The sequence below is a fragment of the Hippopotamus amphibius genome, chromosome 2, assembly GCF_030028045.1.
Source record: "Hippopotamus amphibius kiboko isolate mHipAmp2 chromosome 2, mHipAmp2.hap2, whole genome shotgun sequence".
Lineage (NCBI taxonomy): Eukaryota > Metazoa > Chordata > Mammalia > Artiodactyla > Hippopotamidae > Hippopotamus > Hippopotamus amphibius.
In genome coordinates this window covers 177,749,418-177,771,609 of record NC_080187.1, presented here as the reverse complement: position 1 = coordinate 177,771,609, position 22,192 = coordinate 177,749,418, and the positions used below count along the sequence as shown (strand labels likewise).

Genomic DNA, 22,192 nt, shown 5'->3' with positions numbered 1-22,192 from the left:
TAGTGCATTTCAGATTTGTTCACGGCCTGTCTGTATTGTGTAACATTCTTCTTTTGAACCATTACCAGAATGAATGAATTCTGCTTCATAACATTTTCTAAAACTTGGTTCCTTTTTAGAATAAGTTTCTTACTGTTTATGTTTGCAGATTAATTTTATAGCAATTTTGTTGAATTCCAAAATACCCTACTGGAATTTTCATTAAAATGACATTAAATCTGTACGTTAAATTTGGGAGAATAAGCATCAACAGATGCTAGCAGTCTCGTTCCGTAACCAGGTACACCTTTCCATTTCACCAAATCAGATTTTATTTTATAGAGCAAAAGTTTGTGGTTTCATTTTGAAGGTTTAGCTCAACATTTAGGTAAATTCCTTAAAATTTTAGTATTTTGTAGCAACTGTGAATAGAAACGTTCATTATGTTTCCTAACTGGAACTACTAGGTTACGTACTTTTGCTTCTGCTATTAGGTGTTGCTGGTTTTTTCCTTGTATGGCATCATCGTTATTTAGTTGTCACGTGTGTCAAAAGAAACCTCCTGGGTAATGTAAAGGGCCTCCAACACGTTCAGGACATGTTGCTCTGTGACCTTCTAGCAAGGCTGCTTTCTTTCTTTGATAGCCTAACAGAGTGGAAGGGAGGTGGGGAAGGGGAAGGAAAGGAAAATGAAAGTACACACATCTCTACCTAGGAAATGATGTTGTGCCCCATAAACCCTCCAAGAAGGTGGCCCCCAAATCTTTCACGGCTTATGTTAGATCCATAAGGAGTCTTTCCAGGTCCTGGAACCCCCAAAGTGGAGTCTGGGGTTCCAGATTATAAGAGAAGGTGGCTTAGAGATCCAACAGTCTTGAAATATTTATGTCTGGCTGGAGAGAGGAAGCAGAGTTCCCCTCTTCTTTGTTGCCATATCAAGTTTATCTTACTGGGTGACAGCGTCCTCTGGGAACCACCAAAAGAAATGTCACTGATGGAATCACTTTTGAAATTACAGATGAGATGATTGGATTAATGATCTAGTGGAATATTTTTCCTCAGGACATGGCATCAGGGCACTTCTGCTAGTTTCGCCCCCTGCTGCACTCCCATCCCGCGAGCTGTTACCATATATGCTCATTCTGTCAGCGATGACAGCCAAGGTCACTCCCAGCAGGGACAGGACTGCCGTCCCAATAAAGCCTCACAGTCTTGAGGTCTGGATTCTGCTTGTGAACAGACCCATGAGGTTTTCTGTGTAAGCATATCACCTCTTTCCTGGAGTGTTATCCGGAATTAGCGTCAAATAGTGAAAAGGGTTGGTAGAATTTGTAGGTAGGCCCAAGTTCAAATCAGAGCTGACCATAGGAAAGTTTCTCTTTTTCCATTTGTATGAGGGAAACAAAAGGACTACCTCGTCCAATTATGATTCATTCGTTCAGGAAATATGAATAGGAAATATGAATGTGTAATACGAAAATGAGTGCCTCCTGTTTGCCAGGCACTGATAAAATTGATATTGATATGACAGAGAACACACCAAAGACTCAGGAAGCTTCTGTCCTAGGGGGAGGGAGGGAAGGAAGATACACATCAAAAGTAATATATCAGCTAAGAAATGTCATGAGAAATAATAAAGCAGAAAAAAATGTGATCTTATAGTAAGGGTGATTGTTCTTTTAGAAGAGATGATCAGAGAAGACTTCTCTAATGAGATATCTGAGCACAGAGATGAATAAGGATGGAAATGAGCCATGAGAATATTGAAGAAAGAGCATTCCAGGTACAGGGAAGCATGTGTGCAAAGGCCCTGCAGTAGGAGCTTTCTTGTCTGAAGAATAGAGGAAGGGCTATGTGGCCAGAGCAGAGGGAGTGGTGGAGACCCTCCTGCTGGCAGGTGATGAGGTCAGATAGGTGCAGGGAACCAGATCAGGCAGGGCAGGGTTCACAACAGCCAGCTGCATCCCGCCCACGCTTGTTTATGTAAAGACCTCTCGGTAAGAATGGCTTTTAATTTTTGAAAAAGTTGTTTAAAAAATAAGACTACATGACATATGTGTCCTGCAAAGCCCCAAGTATTTACTGTCTGGTCTTTTATAGAGAAAATTTGCCAATTCTTGATGCAGGGCCTTGGAAGCCGTGGTGAGGATGCTGTACTTCTAAGTGTGAAAGGAAGCCATTGGGAGGGTTTTGAGCAAGAAAATTAACGTGAGGTGATTGACAGTCTTAAACAGATGGCCCTGACTGCTGTGTTAGCTCAGACTAGAAATGGGGCGGGTGCAGCCTGGGGCACAGTTAGGAGGCCGTTATTGTATCACGGTGAGACAGGGCAGTAGGTTGGACCAGACTGGTAGCAGCAGGGCCCTGAGTAGTTGGATAGCAAATATATTTTGAAGGTGGCACCGAAGGTGCTTTGGATGGACTGTGGAGTGTGAAAGGGTGGAAGGAGTAGAGGATGACTCCAAGATATTTGGTCTACATCCTCTCCTTAGGTTGTCCTGGAACATGAATGAGAGAATGATCTTTTCTGTCCTTAGGGTTTGATGCCTCCCGTTCTTTTACCATTTCGCAGTCGGGGTTACCGTCCTAAGGTACAATTTTGACTGTGACATTCTCCATTCAAAAACCTCCACCGGTGTCCTGTTAGCTGTGGAGCAGTCAGGTGTGGCCCTCTATAGTCTGACAGCCCCGCACCTGGGTCCTAACTCATTTCCAGCTGTTCTCTTTTATCAAACCCAACCCTAACCAATGAATCTTCCACCAGTCCCCACATGTACTTCATACTCTCCACCTCCAGTGCTTCGCCCATATGGGTTCCTCTTTTTTATTTTTTTAAACCATCATTACACGTCAACAGTCCTACTACAATGTTATTGTCTACCTTTTTGATAAAGCAATTCCTTAACACCCTCATTACCCTCCTGGTCTATTCCAATGCTGTGTGTCTTCACCTTTCTGAACAGGGAGGTCATTTCTATTTGTACCATGGTTTTTTATACACAAGGTTTGTCTCCTGCCAGAATACAGAGAGGGAGACAATAGAGCACATGGTTAAATCCCTCATCTTTGTTGCCCTGGGAACCTGTACGACTTTGAGCAAGTGACTTTACTTCTTGAAGCCTCAGCTTGTGCTTCTGTAAAATGGAGGTAATTCCATCATCACTTCACAGCGCTAATGAAGAGAGAAAATGAGATGATTCATGTACAGCATTTAGGGTAGTTGTGTGCCTGCTGTGTGATTAGAGCTCATTTCATTTCAACTGTATCAATTCACCTTCATTAGGGAGCTGAGAAAGTATCTTTCCATCTTATTCTTCCTGGCACTGTGTACCTTGGTTTTGTACACAGTAGGCAAATGAATATATTATAAAAAGCAGGGTGAAATAAGCCAGGTTTTGGAGTTAACTCTGAGTTCAGTTCCCACCACCACCACATCCAAGATCCTTACCTCTCTGAGTTTCAGATTCCTCACACTCCACGTGGGTGAAACGATTCCTACCTTGAAAAGGTAGGAGAAGGAACCGTGATGGACGTAAAGCACCGAGGCATGGTGTGTGCCAGTGATGCCTCTCACCGGGATGATGAGTATCAAAACTTCTGCAGAAAACGCTCCTCCACCCTTCTGGCACGGAAGCTCAATCGTTCCTTAAAGCCGTGGTCCTCAAACTGTGGCCGCTCGACCAGCGGCATCAATCAATGTCATGTTCCCTGGAACCTATGAGGAGTGTGAGTTCTCAGGTTCCACCCTAGGCCTAGTAAAGCAGACACTTGCAGTGGGGTGTCCAGCAGCCTGCGTACCAACAAGCTGATGAGCACAGGCATCTAAGATCCTAGTGGAGGGAGGAGCTGCACGTGATGTTCCGTTCCACCCCAGGGGGGTAATTACATCCCTCTGCTTCTCTGTGGGCCTGATCATGGAGGACACGCGGGCCAGGAGCTGTCTCCGGCACTGGCAGAGGAGGGGAGCACGGGCTCCTTAGTGCCCCTCGGGGGGGCCAGCAACTCCTGACTCCTAGCATGACTCACAGAGTTGACCAGGACAAAGCAGAACTGAGGGAACGGGTGACCCACAGCAATGGGAAGTGTCGTTCAGTCGGTAGTTCAGCTTCAGGCACAGGACTGGTCTGCGAGCATACACGCACACCATCGGCCATCGTGAGCTATTAATTGACTTGTAATATTACAACTGGTGCAGGGAAAATATCAGTGAGACTGACAAGAGGTGAAAATTCTTTGGTATGGCTAATTTTAACATAAGCTGTTGACATTTGTAAACACAGCAGCTCAAGTTAGTTCAGATGGTTTCAAGAAATTCAGAAATATTGCGAAGAACTTTTAATCCTTCCGTAGTATTAAAGTCTAGAGAGCATTGAAATATCTCTATCGCTGTGGAAAAGAGCACAGCCACATTTATATATAGTTACCAGCTTTTTTTTTTTTTTTAACACGATACCATATTTATCTTTTTCCTTTTCTTCAGGCTCGTTGTATGACATGAAAAATCATCTCTTTTACAGGGTGATTCTCTTAATCCAAATAGAGTTGCAAGGCCTTACTATCCAGACCTCTGCCTTCTCTCCACCGCCAGCTTCCCCTTTCATCGCCCATGGCCCTGATGGGGGGGTCGACCCAGGAGAGGAGCAGACCCTCAAACCAGCCTTTGGGCTGCTGCTCTGTAGCTCTGACTAAAATACCATGCGTACGAGGTGCCCTGGGCATATGGAAGGAAAATGTTAGAATTTGTCTTTAAGATTAATTTTAGTCTCAGGCTTTGAACTATCTTTTTGTCCATATGTGGGGTTGGGGACCTATGCGCAAGTACTTCTTCCTAAAAGGGGTGTGCGACCAAAAGAATGTGACTGTCTCTGAGGGCAGGTTAACGTGACAGGGAGAGAGTTGGGTAAAATGTTGAACGTGTTGATGCCAAAAAAATACTAGAATTTTCTGTAGATTTTAGTTTTCCCTGTTACCTGCTTACCTCTACCTGGAATACATATGTGCTCTTCGGTTCAGATCGTGGTGTTTGAATCAGATAAGGGGAAAGGTGAGAAGCAGACACCAGTGGCTTTATGTTGGGCTGTCTCTTCCTCTTGGGGCTCTCCCGCTGCTTGGGTTGCCGCCGAGTGAACAGCGAGAGTGGAGCTGCCTGATGGGGCAGAGAGAGGGCACCTAGATGGTCCCTTGACTAGAGGATCTATTCCCGTGTCACTGGTTGCCCTTTGGAAGCCCCGGATTTCAGAGCCCTCTTTCATTGGTGAAATGTGGGTAAATAGGACCCATTTAACTGAGTGGGCAGGAGGCACAAGTGCCTTCTGAAGAGAAAAGACCACAAGGCGCAGACTGTGACCATACGCCTGACCCCACGCTGCCTTTCTGTCACTAGGCTGTAGTTACATCACATTTGTTTCTCTCTCTCACTCTGAACGCTTCTGAGAAGTTTCAAAGGAAGGTAAGCAGCACCGATCTCATTTACGTGCTTCTCTGGTGGCTCAGCGCTGGGTTTCTGCGGATCCCGGGCAGGGGCCATTTTCGAGAAGAGGTCTGGCCCCACCCACCCTCTCCCAAGGATGTTGCATGGCTGTGGTCACCAGTCTCCCCCCGCCTGTAGGCTGGCCACTCGCTTCTAGAATGAATTCCTTGGGAGCTTCGCGATGGGTCTTTTCTTTGTCGTCTGTCTTCCAAGACTCCTTGTGTTGCTTTGCCATCAAAGAGGCCACGCCTGGCCGGTGCTGACACGTCTCTCCCTCCTTCCCCCACAGGCAGCACAAGGCGGTGGCCACAGGACCCTGCTGTACGGCCACGCGATTCTCCTGCGGCACTCCTTCAGCGGAATGGTAAGTACATCTGGATCCGCTTTCACCATTCAAGGAGGAGGGGGAAGATGAGGAGGGAAGAAAGGGCAGGAAACCCGCAAGTGTCTAGATCAGGTTAAGTAAGCAGTGGAGTCATTTGGAATAGAAGTAACTAGAGCACATTACTGTCTAAGAGTTTCCTTCGTGTAACTTACCTCACTTGGCGATTACATATTTCTGTGTTTAGTGTCTGAACACCTTCCTCCCCACTCCATGAAGAAAAAGACCATGTCTTTTTTAAAAATTTATTTAACTAAACCTAACTCGACTGAGCGCAGTGTCTTGATATACTAGATGCTCAGTAAATATCTGTTGAACAGATGATCAAATAAACTATGGGATAACTGATGACTTCAGTACACGAGGATAACCGGCATAGGAGAAAAAGCAATCGAATGGGGTTTTTTGTGAAATTTCTCTTCTTTTACTAGCTAAAGGAAATAGGATGATATCTGGTGCCTTCAGTCCTGGAAGAATTTGAAGGTATTATGTTAATCCAGAGGCAGGAGGCAGATAAGGTGCAAAGTAGTCACAGAAAGCAGATCAGGGTATAACTCTTCAGAGATCTAGAATCAGAATTAACCAAAATGGTGGTAACAATATAACTTGAAAATTATTTTCAAGTTCTAAATAAATGTAACTTGTAGAATACAGATATTGCCGTTCTTTTGCAGGGAGTTATTAAGAGGAATACTGTGATCTCAATCAAGTATAATACGTGCCAACTCTTATAACATTTACCCTCAGTTCCTACGTATATCATTCTCCCTTGCTATCAGTGTAAGGAAGATTTCTTTCTCCAGCCCTAGTGGAAAACTGTACATTAATTCAAGACTTTATTTTCACACATTTTACACCTGCAGCACGCTGCATAGTTCGTCTCAAAGTTTGATCTGTCAAATTGGCAGCAAGAGCAGCAGCTGCCTCTTAAATTATTTATTTATTGCAGCATTTTTTTTTTCCTGAGCACTGGTAAGAAGTTGACCTTTTCAGCGTGAACATTCGTCTGTGATAGTCCCTTGTGGCAAAGGACAAAGAACAAAAATGCCCAAATGGAAGGCTATCTGAGCAGGAGATGGGAGACAGAGTGGGGAATCTCTAGAATTGAGAGGTGATCATTTACCTTTAAGAAACTGGTGCTTATGCATAGGGTAAATAAAACCTTAATACCTCTCTTTTTCTACCTAAATAGAATAAGCAAATCTCAAATAGCACACTTCTTTTGGCTTTGAAAACTCGGGCTAGCATTGTGCTAGAGAGAGGGAGGTTTACATTATTTGTTGCTAGGTCAGTTGCCTCCTACTCTCCAGAAACCCTGCTCACAGTTAACATGAATTCTATACTGGCCAAGTCCTTCCAGGAGCAGCTCTGAGCATAAAGCCTGTGAGAGATGACTGCACAATACAGTGATTCTCCATTTTGCTGTTGCAGAGAACTAGAAGTATAACTCTGGAAGCTCGTGCCAAGTGCATTATCTGCCTCCCAGTCTAACTCTAAGACGGCCTGCTGTGCCTATCAAGAAAGGAGGCAGGGAACAGGCTGTGGACTTTTTTCCTTTATTAAGTTTTTTTAAATAATTTTTAAGTTTTACATGCACATGTATTTTTATAATTAGAAAAAATATAGACATTTGAGAAGGTTTAAAGCTCATAGAAAATTTGAAAAACAGAAAATAAATAGAAATGGGGCGGTCATCAAGGTCGCTCCCACTGTCCAAAGATAACTTGCTATCAGTTTGGTGTAACCTTTAGCCTGGTTGCTAGGCATTTAAATTTTGCGTACGTGGCAACTGCACAAGTACACTATTTTGTATATATTCCTTGCTCTTACATACTCTTGATAAATACGCTTCATGGTAATGTAATATTCCATACACTGAAATACCAAAGTTTATTAACCTTTCCATTATTGTTGGTCATTTATGTTCTGTTTATATTGTTCCCAGTTTAAAAGTTTCTCAGAGTATCTTTGAACTAAAGCATATTTAATATTTCAGACTTTTTCTATTTCAACTTATTTCTCATGATCCTATGAGTTAAATCACTGGGTCATCAGAATAAGAACATTTTTGAGGCTTTGAACATATTATAAAAATATATCCCAGAATTACTATAGCGATGAATAAGATAAACAAGCCCTTTTTGTAGTATCTCAGTGTTGAAATTGACAACTAGTGGTGAGATGCCAAGATTTGACAGAAGAGTATGACTTCACTAGCATCTGCTCTTGTTCCACAGTATCTAACATGTTTGACTACATCAAGATCCCAGACAGATAAACTTGCCTTTGATGTAGGTCTGCGAGAACATGCCACAGGTAAGTCGACACACCTAGGCCTGCTGCTCAGTGGGGTCTCGGGCTAAGGGCTTTTGAGAAGGATACTGAATGCTACTCATTTGGGATTCCAAACCAAGCTGGTCAAGAAAGAGGTCTGATAAAACTTTGGTGAATAATAATAATGAAAAAAGAATGTGCAATGAAAACATAGGAACTGAGAATGAAGGCGAGCATATACTTAAACCACAGTCTGCCAGAGTCTCAAAGAAAAACAATTTTTAGGGTTAGGAACTGAAAGTAAGTAGAGATGTTATTCCTGATAAAAACCAATGATAACGAATTATCGCTAAAAAACAAAGCATAATATGGTTTACGTAATGAAGTATAGTGTCTAGATCAAAAGAGTAGTCCCATTTTATTCTGCAGTGAACCAGCTGTTTTCAAGGCAGTGTTTCCCGAATGTTAGTCAATGACATCCACCATCAAGGTTTTTGCCACTCCTGTGCGTCCCCTTTATTATAATTTACTTTATACTTTTCTTTAAATGTACTTACTTTTATATTTAAAGTTTTATATTCAAAACGAACATCCTTGCTATAAATAGAAAACTGGTATTGCTTGCTGTAAAAGTAAATATAATGAAAAGAAAACCATGTCACTAAATAATTAAAGAGATGTTGGCAAATATTAGAAAAGTGTTCATGATACACAAGCTCCAAACTGAAAACTTTCTGATAGAATCAAAAGGTTTAAAAGTAATAAATTTCTCACTGTATGATTCAGTGTTGTTTAATTGCCCTCCACCACCAGCGCTGTACATCATATGCTGTCATGTACTTTGGGAAACACTGGCTATTTATTTCAGTCAAAAATAATGACAGTCAAATGGTGGATCCTAAAAAAGGTGGTGACCCAGGAAGATGCAGGTTCTCGCTGGTGTCTCCCTGGACACCAGAAATGAAGAACAGAGGACAAAGAGAATTATCAACAAATATTTCTGGTATTAAAGAAGGGGCTGACTTGCTGTGGGTTCTTCCGAAGACCCATGGAGCAGTGGATAGAACTTGAAAAGAGACCCATTTCACCTCAGTGAAGGAGGCCATTTTTGTAATATCTGCTGCATCCAGCAGAGGAACAGCTGGCCGTGGACGCAGGAGGTTCCCTGTGGCTGGAAATATTCATGCGCAATCTGTCTGCCAAGGGCATTACATATGTAATTTCTGAATTTCTGCTCCGTTTAGAGGTAGGGCTTATGGACCAATCAGGATTCTCGGTTGCAGACAGTAGAAACTGATTCCGTTAACTCAAGCAGAATGAGAGTGTACTGGAAGGATGTGGCATAGGCCTGCTCTGAAGCTGAGCCCCAGGCGTAGAGAATGGGCAGGAACAAAGGCCAGGAAAGAGCAAACAGCCTGGGTGACACGACAGGAAGGGTCTCACTTGGAGAAAGTCATTAATATCATGACGTTTTCCCCCAAATAGGAGGGGAGTGCCATTGCTGGGTGGCCAAAGAAGGACAAAGTCCATGTAGTTTTTCTAAAACTACGTCAGTTCATAAGAGGATGATCCAGATTGTCTGATTTTACAGGTATCTAGAAAAACAATCTAGAGTTTAACCGATGTGTATTTGCTGTTTCTGCATCATGTACAGTCCGGTCCAGGAATCCCCTCCCTCTCCTCCTTTTTGTACAGAGCAGAAGAGTGAGCCTACCTCTTTAGGTTTTTTTTTTTCTCCTAAAATCAGATTATGTTTGAATTTGATTTGAGGTTGCTTTGTTTTCAACTAAGGTGTTATTCTTAAAATATAATTTCCTCTAAGGTGTTGTCAACGTTTGCTGAAAACTACAAAATGAGTGAAGTGCCACACATTCTGAGTATAAGTTGACCTCTAACTATAAACCAGCTGTCAGTCTTGGAGCACGTAATCACAAAAGTCATATATGGTCATTCTGTTTATACCAGTAAAATGCCTTTAGACTTTCTGAGAGTTGGGAAGAAATTTGAGAAATAACCACTTTCTAGTCAGGTGTTCAAGAAATTGATTTTGTTTAATTATTAGAGCCTCCAATAAAAATAGAGGAAAATAGCAGAGAATATTACTCTTTCTAGCACTTTTTTTCTAAATCCCTAAAATCAGACTTGGTGTGAATTCTGCTGACAGACTAGGGAAACACATGCACCAACCCAAGTTCAAGCTGGCTGATCAGAAGCTGACTTTGGCAGAAAGACAGAGGGGACAGGGTTGACCAGATGTTCATGAAAACCTAGAGCCTAAAACGATTTATTTTACCTCCTTCACCCCCAACCCATTTCATATTCTCCTTGAAGAAGGCCAGCTTGGTATTTGTGGGAGAGGAGAAGAAGGCTCAAGAGCTCAGATACAGTTCAGGATGGCCTGGGTGGGTCTTCTCACTTCAGGAGAAGAGTCACTCAGGATCTGACAGAATAGCATTGTTTCTTACCCAGGTCATTCTGTGAAGGCACTTTTGGCTCAGAAACCTCTTCTCAGTTGAAAACAAGTAGTTGAGTTGAATCTCTAGGAGAATGTGAGTAGAAGTTTGGAAGCAGTTTCTTGAATATTTTCCCCCTGCACAGTGGATGGTAAATGATTTGACTGACCTAACAGAGCTGGTGACCATTTTGCCCCTGATTTTGCTTATTGGGTTCTTTCTTTTCTCCTTTCAAAAGTTTTTTTGTTGTTTTCATTTAGACATAGCTTAGAATTGGTTTAGAATTGGGGGAAAAAAATGAAAAAAAAAAAAAAACCCACTAAAAGTTCTGTTAGGTATTTTAGAACCTTCAACCAGCCCTCGCATATCCTACGGATGTAGAGATTGGCCCCATCCCTAGGCTCCAGACCACTGACCTGTTCCCAGGAGAGGATGAGAGAACAAGGATGCTCTTCTCCCGTGCACCTCTTTAGGACCCCTTCATCCCAGTACCCCTCAGTGGTCCAGAGCACATAATGAATATATACATGTCATTTTCCTCTTCAAATGTAAAGGCCAGCCTCTTCTGTTACAAAAGTTTAAGCTTAATCAAAATGTACTCAAAATGATCATATTTTTTTAACCAAAGTAAATCAAAGGAATACCTGTACATAGTTGAAAGAGAGAAATAGTGCTCCTATGCTTATTGAAAACATCCATCTTCTGGCCGCACCCCTCCCCGTTCTGGATTCCTGCCTCTCTGGGGCATCCACTCTCAGCTCCTCTAGTATGTTCCCTACTTGTGTATGAGTCATACAGTTTACTGCTATTTGGTTATTCTTTCCAGATTAGATATGATCTGTTGAAGTCCTAAGTGAATAATAAAAATTTAGCTCTTATACTCACTCTTCCCTGTTTTCTCCTTCCATCCTCCCAATATATTTGCATCTATTTTTTTATATAACTACCAAATCAATAACTACTTATATTGATATAACTGTAACTTTTATTTGCAAATGAGACTCGTGATATACTATGGTCAGTTCACTTTATTGTATTGCTTTTGAGTTTCCCCAATACTTAATTGCCTTGTTTTTTGCTTTACTTTCCATGACCCAGTCATTCATTTCTAAACTGTCCCACAGAACAGAAACTCTCCCCTGATTAGATTCAGTCACAGTAGCTATTCTATCAGTTTCATCTTCTTAGAAACATCCACCATCATCTAGGAAATTCCCATTTCCTCTCTCCAAGATTCTGTATTTCCTGGATCTCATGTTTTTCCCCTTATTGGTTTATCACATCTTGAGGGAGTCCATTTCCAGTAGCTTTTACAGAAAAGATCCGTGGGAGAAAAATTGTTGTCCGAAAGTTTAATTCCAGCTTTACAAGTAATTCATAAGAGTATTCTACACTGGAAATATTTTTTTTTCTCAGCCTCCTGAAGGTTTTCTTCTGTTTTCTTCTAGCTTTTGGTCTGGCTGTGAGATGTCTACATTCTGATTCCTGATCCTTTGTGTGTGACCTGTTTATATTTTCTGAGAGCTACTTGGGTCTTCTCTTTTGCCCTGATGTCTGCAGTTCCATAGTGCTATGTCTTGCCTGGATTCTGCTTATTCTCAGTGTCACAGAAGTGAACCCTGGTGTGTGTGTCCATTCTCCACTGTGCTAGGGACTCTGCAGGCCTCTTCAATTTGAAAGTGTTTGTCTTTCAGCTTTGGGGAAATTTTAGTATTATCTCTGTTAATTTCCTCCCTTTGTTTTCTCTGTTCTTGCTTTCTGGAACTCCTCTAGATTGGTTTTCTAATTTTCTTTTCTGTTTTATTTCTAATCTGTTATTCTTCATTCTTCAGTTTGGGAGAATTTGTCAACTTTATCCTACAACCTTCCTGTTTCTCTCTTTTTCAGGATCACAGAGTTTTCTTTTTCTTTGAAGGGATCCTTCATGGATACTCATAGCTGCTTCCTGAATGTTACTTTTTCTTATCTCTCTGAGATTATTAATTCTAAGATTTGCTTAAAGTTATGTTCAGCTCTCTGTAATCTTCGTTTTTTTCCCTTTACCCATTTTTTGGTTTGTTCCTGTCGTTCATGTGAGAGACTTTCCTCACACGTCAGGTCATCCTTGGTCCCAGTTGATATTTAGATCTAGGTGGTAAACGCGGACAGGAAGTACTGACTGTGTGAGTGGCTTGCCATCTCTTAAGCCTCACTTTGGGGTAATCTAGCAGGGACTAGGCATTGCACTGGAGATGCCTGAAACAGTAGTATCTTTTATGTTGGGTAGTTTGGCTTCCCTAAAGAGTAATCTTCATTTGGGTGGGGGAAGGTTCAGCATCGCAGCTGGCATTCTGGAAGCTGAGGAATGGAGATAAAGGAAAAGGAGCTGGGGTTTTACTAATGAGGCTGTAGAATTCTAACTATTCTCCATTTTCAGCACTGCTCTTTACTTCTTTGTCTGACAGTGTCTGATAACTCGGATGGTTTGTCATTCCATGGATTTAACTTCTATTCTTCTGTAGAGTGGAGGAGGAGTCACCTGGCATGCAGGATAGAGAAAAGGATGCAAAAGGTTAAATGTTCCCTTAAAACTTTCAGTCAGTCCTCCTGTTTTCAACCCCATCTTCTATGGTTGCCTTCACAAGGAACTGTTACCTCCAATTCCAGAGAGTTTCTGGAGAGTATGTAGCAGGAATGGCCTTATTTCTTGGATCAACTTTTCATCCATTTTCCCAAAGACTGGAGTTGTAGCTTTCTCTTGGCAAAAAGCATCTATCTACATTCTTTTTTCCAAAATGTCAATTTTTCTTCTTTGCTACTAACTTCTCACCTGCTGTCTTAGTCCTTGCAGACTTGGGCCTTTTGAAAACCTCTAATTTTTTTTCCGTGGAATTCGTGATGATTTAGCAGTATTTAATGGGGAAGGGGTGGGGCAAAGATAAAAGTCTGTAAATGGTCAGTAGACCAATGAAGTCATTTCTTAAAGATTTGTAGGTGCTTATGAAAAAAAGCATTTTTCTATGTGTATTAAAAACACTCAAAGGCTTCTGTAGTTTGTGACCTCCAGTACTCTTTTCCAAATCCTGTCTTTCTGTCTCTAGAGAAACTGAAGATAATTAACATACTCAAGAGCAGACGTGGGGTAACTGGAATGCTTATAGATAAATAGAAATTGAGGCCCAGAATGTACGTGTGCATGTTTCAGGGATTCTCATCAGGAGAAAGGAGAATGAGGGACAGAATTAGGGACACTGGCTTTCATGAAGCAATCACTAACTCAAGGAGCCTTTGTGTAGGAGAAGCCTGTTGGTGGACCATACATCCCGCTTCCAAGCAGAGGTCTGAGGGAGAAAAGGTTCGAATTGGTGATGACCTCATCCTTGTCAGCGTATCCTCGGAAAGATACCTTGTAAGTACCTCCTAACACAAGCATCTTTCATTTCCAGAATAGTTTCCTTTAGGAATGGATGGCCAGGGAGAACAGAACCACATCAGATTGGGTAGGATAAGATACATTTACACAGTATATTTGAGGAGTGATTAAATTCTCTCTCCTGCCAGCTTATCAGGGGGCCTAGAATGTAACTGTTAGTTATTTTTTTAAAGTACTGTTCCCAGCAAACTCTGCTTAAACGCCCCCAGGCACTTCCTAAGCAAAACAACTATTAACATGTTAGTTACTCTCAGTTTATCACATTCTTTACCTCTTGTCCAATGAAGAGCAAGCCAGAAAGTGTTGGATATAAAAACATAAACTTATGCTGGAGGGAGAAAGAGAGTTGTACATGTTCCAGCGTGTGGGGTGTCACAGTGGTTGGAAGAGGCAGGTGAGATTCTGCACCTGGGGATGGTACTAGGCAGGCGTTATTGACATCAAGCCCTTAGGGGTGGAGGATGGGGCACTACCTTGCAGATCAGGGAAAGGTCACAGACAAGTTTTTAAGCTTCTCAGTGCCAATCCTGCCAGCAGATTTTACTTTGCCTAGACCAGAGGCTGGAGTAATTTTTCCCACTTGTGAGTTCCCTTCTCCTACCAAGAATAGACGTTTCATAACTTCCTGTTGAATCAGGGGTCCAGCTGAGGGGACGAAGTCACTACTTGGCTGCCCGCTCTGCAGCTGAATGCTTCCTCTCCCCTGAATAAAGTGTCCCACTTTGAAGCTCTTTCTAGATTGGGTATGACAACCTCCCACAGGCTATGTAGAAAAAGCCCAATGACAGTAAGGCTGTTTAATTCAATCCTTGAAGTTCTAGGTGAGCCACTTCTGTCAGAACTGACCTGTTGATTTAAAGGATGTCTCATTTCTGTTTCTGCTGCAGCATCTCTCAATATCAAACGGTAACATACAAGTGGATGCCTCCTTTATGCAAACACTCTGGAATGTACATCCTACGTGCTCAGGAAGTAGCATTGAAGAAGGTGTGCTTCTTTATGTGCATTCAGCCCTCAGCCTGCCTGTTTGTCTTGTGCTTTGTATATTGACATTTTCTGCGGCTTCCCAGCTCCTGCCTGACAGTCTCGGTACACAGCATGATTTTGGTTCACCTGAATTCCTTTCTCTGATGTTAGTGTGGATTTCTTTTCTGTCCTGATTTCTGATTACATGAGCATTCCTGACAAGATTTTTCAACCCTTTCAAGTCCGCTATTATTTTGGCACATGTGCATTCAGGACCTTAGAGACATAACTTCCCCCTCCCACAGACTTTTCATTTTTATTTACGGTTATAAATATACAGACCTTAGCAGGTTCACTTTTAGAAGACACTTGCCAAGAAGGTGATTTTTTTTTTTTTGTATTCCTCCCTAATGCATTTCTCCATACAGGTGGGAGAAGGACTTTCTCTATAATAAAAGGATGTTTGTCATTTGTTTTTGCTTGTATTTATGGAAGGCCATTTAAAAATAACAAATGGTATTTTCTCTGTATTTTATTTTTCCCTTAGAAGTAAGATCATCAAAGTTTGTACAACATAGCCTATTTCTTGGAACCAGGCAAAGTCAATACACTTTTCAAGTTATATAATGAATACACTGGCCTTACCTTACTCATGAGTAATATCAGAGCTGAGTAGAATAACCACGTCAGTGACCTAAAGATTATCACATCACATCACACTTTATAGCAAGATCAGAATTTTTTAAAATACTCATATCACAGGCTTTAACCCCATTTTAAATCTTGAGTGTAGTAGTTTCAAACTTGGAATGCTTCTCTATTCAATGATGTTGGGAAATAGAAGGAAAACTGAGAGTTGTCAAGGTGTTTCAGGAGGCATCGTAGCTAAATTGAATAATCAGGAAACAACAAATTTTTAATTCTTTTGGCAGGTGATGGAAGACTTTTCAAAAGCAGAGTATGTTTAGCTCTCTACTTTCACACCAAAATTCACCCATTGCTCTGCATCTATTGTCAGTCATTCTCTTTCTATCAGGAATCAAGGAACCCTGGGTTAAAAAATCTCCCCCAAGGAAGTTTTTTTTTTTTAATTTGTTTTTTATTTATTGGCTGCTTTGGGTTTTCATCGCCGTGCGCGGGCTTTCTGTACTTTTGGAGAGCAGGGCTACTCTTTATTGCAGTGCACATGCTTCTTATTGTGGTGGCTTCTCTTGTTGCAGAGCACTGGCTTTAGGTGCTTGGGCTCAGTAGCTGTGGCTCGCATGCCCTAGAGCGCACGCTCAGTAGTTGTGACTCACAGGCTTAGTTACTTCGTGGCATGTGGGATCTTCCCAGACCAGGGTTCAAACCCGTGTCCCCTGCTTTGGCAGGCGGATTCTTAACCACTGTACCACCAGGAAAGCCCCCCCAAGGAAGTTTTGACTGAATCTTCTTCATGTTAATTTTTTTCATTTCCACTATAGGAATAAAATTATTGCCTAGTCCCAAAAGAGGGCTGTGGAGGTTAATTAATTACAGATCACTTCACAGCAATGCTTTTAGAAGTATTGAGTGCCCCTGTGACAGAGCCTAGGTAGCTGATCACTTGAGTCATCCGACTCTGCAGAATGCCTTCTCAGCATCCACTGGGGAGAAACCCACTTCAGCCCTTGAGAGAGTGAGCGATCTTCCTCTTGACCCTCCTTTCCTGATTATTGCCCTGGTATGTTTCAGTCAAGAAATGTTGGGATGTGCCAGCATTTGGCAGTTTCCTCTGTGGAGTAGACTATTAATTGGAGGGGCCTGAGGACTGTAAATGATGGGCTCCACATGGAGCATGGCCTCACCGTCATGAGACACTGGAGAGTTTAATCAAGAATGTGATCATGGAAGGGGTTATTTTTCTAAATAAATTGGCTGTTAACAATTCCCCTACAGTATATCATGAATTATTTTAATGCAAAAAAGTATGCAATTGAAAATATTATTACAGTAAGAGAGAAGAAAATGAGAAAATGCCTTCTAAATGTTTGAAGGACGTTTAAGAAGAACTTGCCTTCCCTGGATGAAAAAAAAAATGAACTAGGAAATATCAGACTGCCCCTGTATGGATGCATGGATAACACCCGTTTCTCCTCTGGCATAACTTCTCCTTCTTGCTGTTTTAATCCAACACCCAACATAGCTTGACAGGCCCTAAAGTGATCTAATTATGTGATTTTCTCAAAACCCTGATACAGACATTGAACATATTATGTCCATATGTCTCCTGAGAACTGACTAGCTGGGAGAATTTTTTAATTCAAAGGGATAACAAATTCCATTTCTTCATGCAAGGTAAAGCTCAGACGGGGGCCCCTCTGCTGCTCCTGTGTTCTTTCAATGGAGGCTCACAATTTATTCGAAGACTAATTGGTCATCACATCCTTGAAGTTCATTGTTTCCTATCCATCTTTGAACTCTGTGGCTATTGAGATTCCTTTCCTTATTCTGAAAGCTAAGGACTCACTGATACCTGTCTCTGTGCTTGTCCACTCAGGGTTACTGGAATGTTATTCTGCCTTCTCCTTGGTGCTGTAGAAATAGTGTCCAGGTTTGATCTGTGTTTATTTAAGGTGTTGGAAGAAAACTAGCTCCTCCTAAGACAGCTCGGAATAACAGTTTGTTTCCCCCTGCCCAGCACCTTCTTTCTTTCTCATGACTGCAAGTTAACTTGGAATTTGCCACAAAGTATACACATCCAGATTGTAAGAGCTTATCCAGGAACTTGGTGTTGGATGTATTTATATCATAAACAATTGGAAAACCCTTATCTTCCTAAGAGTAGCAACTTAAATTTGCTTTTGGCTGTGTGTGTGTGTGTGTGTGTGTGTGTGTGTGTGTGTGTGTGTGTGTGTGTGTGTGTGTTTAAATGTTGCATTATTTTTATTGAGGCATAATTGGTATACAACATTGTGTTAGTTACAGGTGACCTTTTGGCTTTTAATGATATGAACTGACACTTTTTCACCTTCCCTTTTGATCTTGGACTTGCTCATCGCTGAAGCCCTGTTTAACCTTCAATGTCAGAATTGTTTTGACTTTCTTGTCTTTTCTACCTGAGACCTGAAGTCATGGAATCTGTCATTTCCCAAATGCTTTTCTCTTGGTGTTTTCCATACCTGACTCAGATATGCATGAATTTACCCTTTTTAAATACAGTGTTCTTATTATTCAACTTCCTGTAAGCTCATGGTAGGATATAATTCTCTTATAGGATACTTACTTGGTGGGCATGTAGTACGTCTTTTCCATGGTCACGATGAGTGTTTGACAATACCATCAACAGACCAGAATGATTCCCAGCACAGGTAAGCAAATAGCTTCATCCTTCTCTTGTCTCCTGTCTCCAGTAACTCGACTAAAGGGTTTGCGTTTGGATGTGGCCACAGATGAATTCTGTAAGTGTTAGTTAATTGACAAACTTCCCTCCAGTCATGGGTTGCAGTTATAAAACAGGAGAGGCAGTATGCTCAAGTGTGCTCACAGGAGTAGCTGTGTACACATGCTGCTTCTTAGGCAAGCAGTTCTATGATGCTTTTCAATCCCTTTGTTTTCTTTGGTTGCTTCTGAATCTAAGGAGTTTCTGTAGCGTTAATTGTCAACTGAAGAACCCATTTTGGTGATGGAAATCAGAATAATCATTCTAGTGAGTCTGTGCACTTACATAAATTATTCACCAGGCTCTTCAAAGGCAGATCATCTCTATTACTCTCCCTTTTATGTGCTTTAAAGGTGGAGTTTGGTGATTTCATTCTGCTTATCATCAGATAGGATTGGAGAAACCAAATGTCGGTATCCAACCAGAGCTGCAGTTAGCAGAGGATGGTGCCAGGGGCAGCATGTAGAGGATGCTGCTGAGGATGAAGATGCTTTCTTTGGTCCTCTAGTTATCTACTCAATGGATGCTTTTCCAAAATTCAAAATCAGGAGATGGAAGATATTAATGTAGGTCTTAAATTCATACTGAAGCATCCTTTAGTATTCTGTTTATATACAGAGGAACAGAGTATAAAAAGCTTGGCCTCTCTAACTATGGAACTCTGATATATTTTAAAATATATCAAGTCTCAGACGTAAATTAGACTGCACTTGGGACAGAAATGAGTCTGATCTCCCAGCTGTAATAAATTCTGTGTGTTTGCATGATGCCTACGGGAATCTCATTAACTGCATTTCTTTTACTTCATTAGAAATACATGATCACATTCACACACCTTAGAAATCATCTAAGTTGGTCTCCTGCCAAAGGTCACACTGGATGATTTCAGATGGGAGCCTGAAACCCAAAGATGTTCAGTCTCCAGCCGGGGCTCCTTCCTTATTTTATGTTCTAAAGGACCCCCAGGAGCAAGGTGCTGAGTGTGTTATTGTGCGTATTAGAAACTATCCATTGGCAATGTATATCCTTTATTGTTCTGAACCTCTTCCTACTTGCTCTGTCCTCTGTATCCCTTCATGGGAAACAGACATGACCCGGAATAGTGTCTAGGACACATAAAGCACAGACCGACGGCAAGCGTCTGATTAATTCACTCATGACCTTCCTGGCATTTGTCCAGCAGCTGACACTTATGTCTGAGTAGAAAAAATTAGGTTGACCTGATTTCCTTTGGAATTAAAGATTCCCTAAGCTAAATAATGTCATGTGATCCTATTCAGTTGTGATTTTCTTTTTCTTCTTTAAAAAAATTATATTATGCAGTAGCCCAAGTACTGACTCTTTAATATCTTGTTCTGCTGCAGTAAGGGGAAGGCTTGCAGGTGGATATAGAACTGAAGTTTTGTGAGTTTTGCAGAGTTTGCTACATCTAAGATGGAACATGTCAAAACTCACTAGTTCTTTCTTCCATTCCTATTCTTTTAAGGAAAGGAATTTGGAAAAAATTAAAATGGTAACCCATGCATGGCCCTTTACCCTACCCACCCCACCCCCCCACACACATGCACCCACATGCACCTGTCATTAAATTTAAAACCAAATTAGAAGCATCTGGGCAGAAACAATGATGCTTGGAGAAGCTTGTCATTTGGTGGGTTCCTGTTGAGTGGTTCAACAAGATCCTAACCCAAAAGAAAGGCTGGACAAGTATTTGAAAGAAGATGCCAGGGAGAGTGAAACAGATGGAGAGGAATTCCCAGAATGAGAAGGCATGCATGACATCAATGAGTTAAGAGAAAAGGTGGCCTTCTTTTGGCTGAGGATTTCACGTGATCTAATTTGTATTTTGGGAAAGAAAAAGAAATTGACAGATAAAAATAAAAAGAGTATTCCTTTCCTTTGTATGGAAACATGAAGGAGTTGAGACTGGGGTGAGTCAGCAATGGCTCCTTATACTGGAACTCAGATTTTTGTAGCAACTGGTCTCTCATTCAACACAGGATGCTTTGGCATTAGTTGATGTCTAGGTGAGGTGAGTGATAAGCCTCTTCATTGTCGTGTGTCACCAGGTAAATCCTCACCAGGTAAATTCCTGGCCTCAGGATGGCCAGGAATACTGAAATTTGGGAGAGCACAAAGGAATAAGAAATTGAGAAAACACTAACAGGTCCCCACAGTTAGGAAGGCATGCAAGTGATTCCACTGTAATGGGGATGACTTTCCAGAGGAAATCATTTCTGTTCTTTATAAAGCCTGAGAGCAGCCAGGCTGGGGAAAGAGGCTGACTGTCCCAGGGTGCAAAGCCAAGAGAATAATCTAACATTCTGAGCTCTACCTCGGGCTTGTCAAACACCCTGGGGTAAGTCACTTAACTTACTGAAGCCAAGGCTAAGCTGTCAGCCAAGCTTTCAGAGCACCTCAGTTCCCCACCTACTCACCTCCTCTCCTTGGGTAATTGTTTTAGAGAACGGGACAGGTTGTTTCAACCTCTGTAACCTTGCAAGATTCAGTGGAGCAAGCCGCCTGCACTTCCTAGGTGGGAAGGACCAATCTTTTAGAATTCTTTAGATGTCAGAGGGAGAGAGAGTTCTCAAGTCATGTGACCTGCTCCACCCTCTCCACCTGAGAGACCCTTCTTGCTCTCACTGAGGATGGAGAAGCATCAGTGAAAATCTCAACATTTTCCTGTGGGGCTAGGTCAGTGCAGTATTAATACTATTCTGGGACTGGGGTGTTAGAGTACTAATGTAGCATAGGATTTCTTTCCTAATATGTACTACATATTTCCTGATAGCATGTACATTTGAAAAATGTTTAGAATGTCTTCTATAATCCCACCATCCAAGGGTAACCACTGTTAATGTAGTGTTTCATTGTATTTCTATGCCATGTAATGTAGTTTTCTATGCATGCTTTAAACATCTATATTTAAACAAAGTTTAGATAAACCCACAATACATAGTATTTTGTACATCCATGAACATCTTTGTGCACATTCGTAGCTTTTAAAAAAACACATTAAATGCTCACAACCATTCTGTGACCGAAGTACCCTTATAGGCTCATTTTACAGATGAGGAAACTGATGCACAGATATTTGAAGGGACTTGACAAGGGCATGCAGCTAATACATTCAAACTCAGGTCTGCCTGATTCCCAAGCCCATATTTTTAATCAACTCATAATTATATTACTTCTTGGGAGAAGGAAATAATTACCGCACATTTCCTCTTCCCCTCTATTGATTACATGTTGTCTCAAAATTTAGATCAAGATTGATTCTTCTGGGGTTTGAGTAATTCGATTGTAATATATACAAGTCCTCCATAGTAGAGGTAGCATTTTAAATTAGTGAAATTAAATGCAATTAAATGATCAGTCTTGATCTAAGGTCACAAGATTCTCAGAAAATGTCTAGATTCAGTATACCAGGTACTCCAGGTTCAGGAGACATGCCTTAAACTATGATAGTTCGTTTAATTCCTCATAATCTGTGATATAGATGGGCTGGTCTTTATTGTACAGATTAAAATACTAGACTTTGCTAATCATCAGATAAACATCAGACAAACCCAAATGGAGGGACATATTACAAAATTCCTGACCCGTACTCCTCAAAACTGGCAAAGTCATGAAAAACAAGAAAAGACTAAGAAACTCTAACATACCAAAGGAAACAGGGAAAACATGACAGCTAAGTGCAGTGTGACCTCCAGGATAGAATCCTGGGACAGGAAAAGAATTAGTAGAAAAACTGGTGAAATCCAGATAGTCTTGAGTTTAGTTAGTAATGATGTGCCAGTGTTGGTTTCTTAGTTCTAACAGCTGTACCTTAGTAATGTCAGATGATAACCGT

General features: G+C 41.4%; 1 protein-coding gene across 1 annotated transcript in view; it reads left to right on the top strand.

The window, feature by feature from the left end:
• Window positions 1–22,192, top strand: part of RYR3 (ryanodine receptor 3) — a 361,967-nt gene that overhangs the window by 52,842 nt on the left and 286,933 nt on the right. Inside the window, 5 exon segments of the mRNA XM_057721476.1 lie at window positions 5,739–5,813; window positions 8,069–8,147; window positions 13,834–13,946; window positions 14,858–14,957; window positions 18,172–18,265. Of these exon segments, the coding sequence (XP_057577459.1) occupies window positions 5,739–5,813; window positions 8,069–8,147; window positions 13,834–13,946; window positions 14,858–14,957; window positions 18,172–18,265 (461 nt within the window).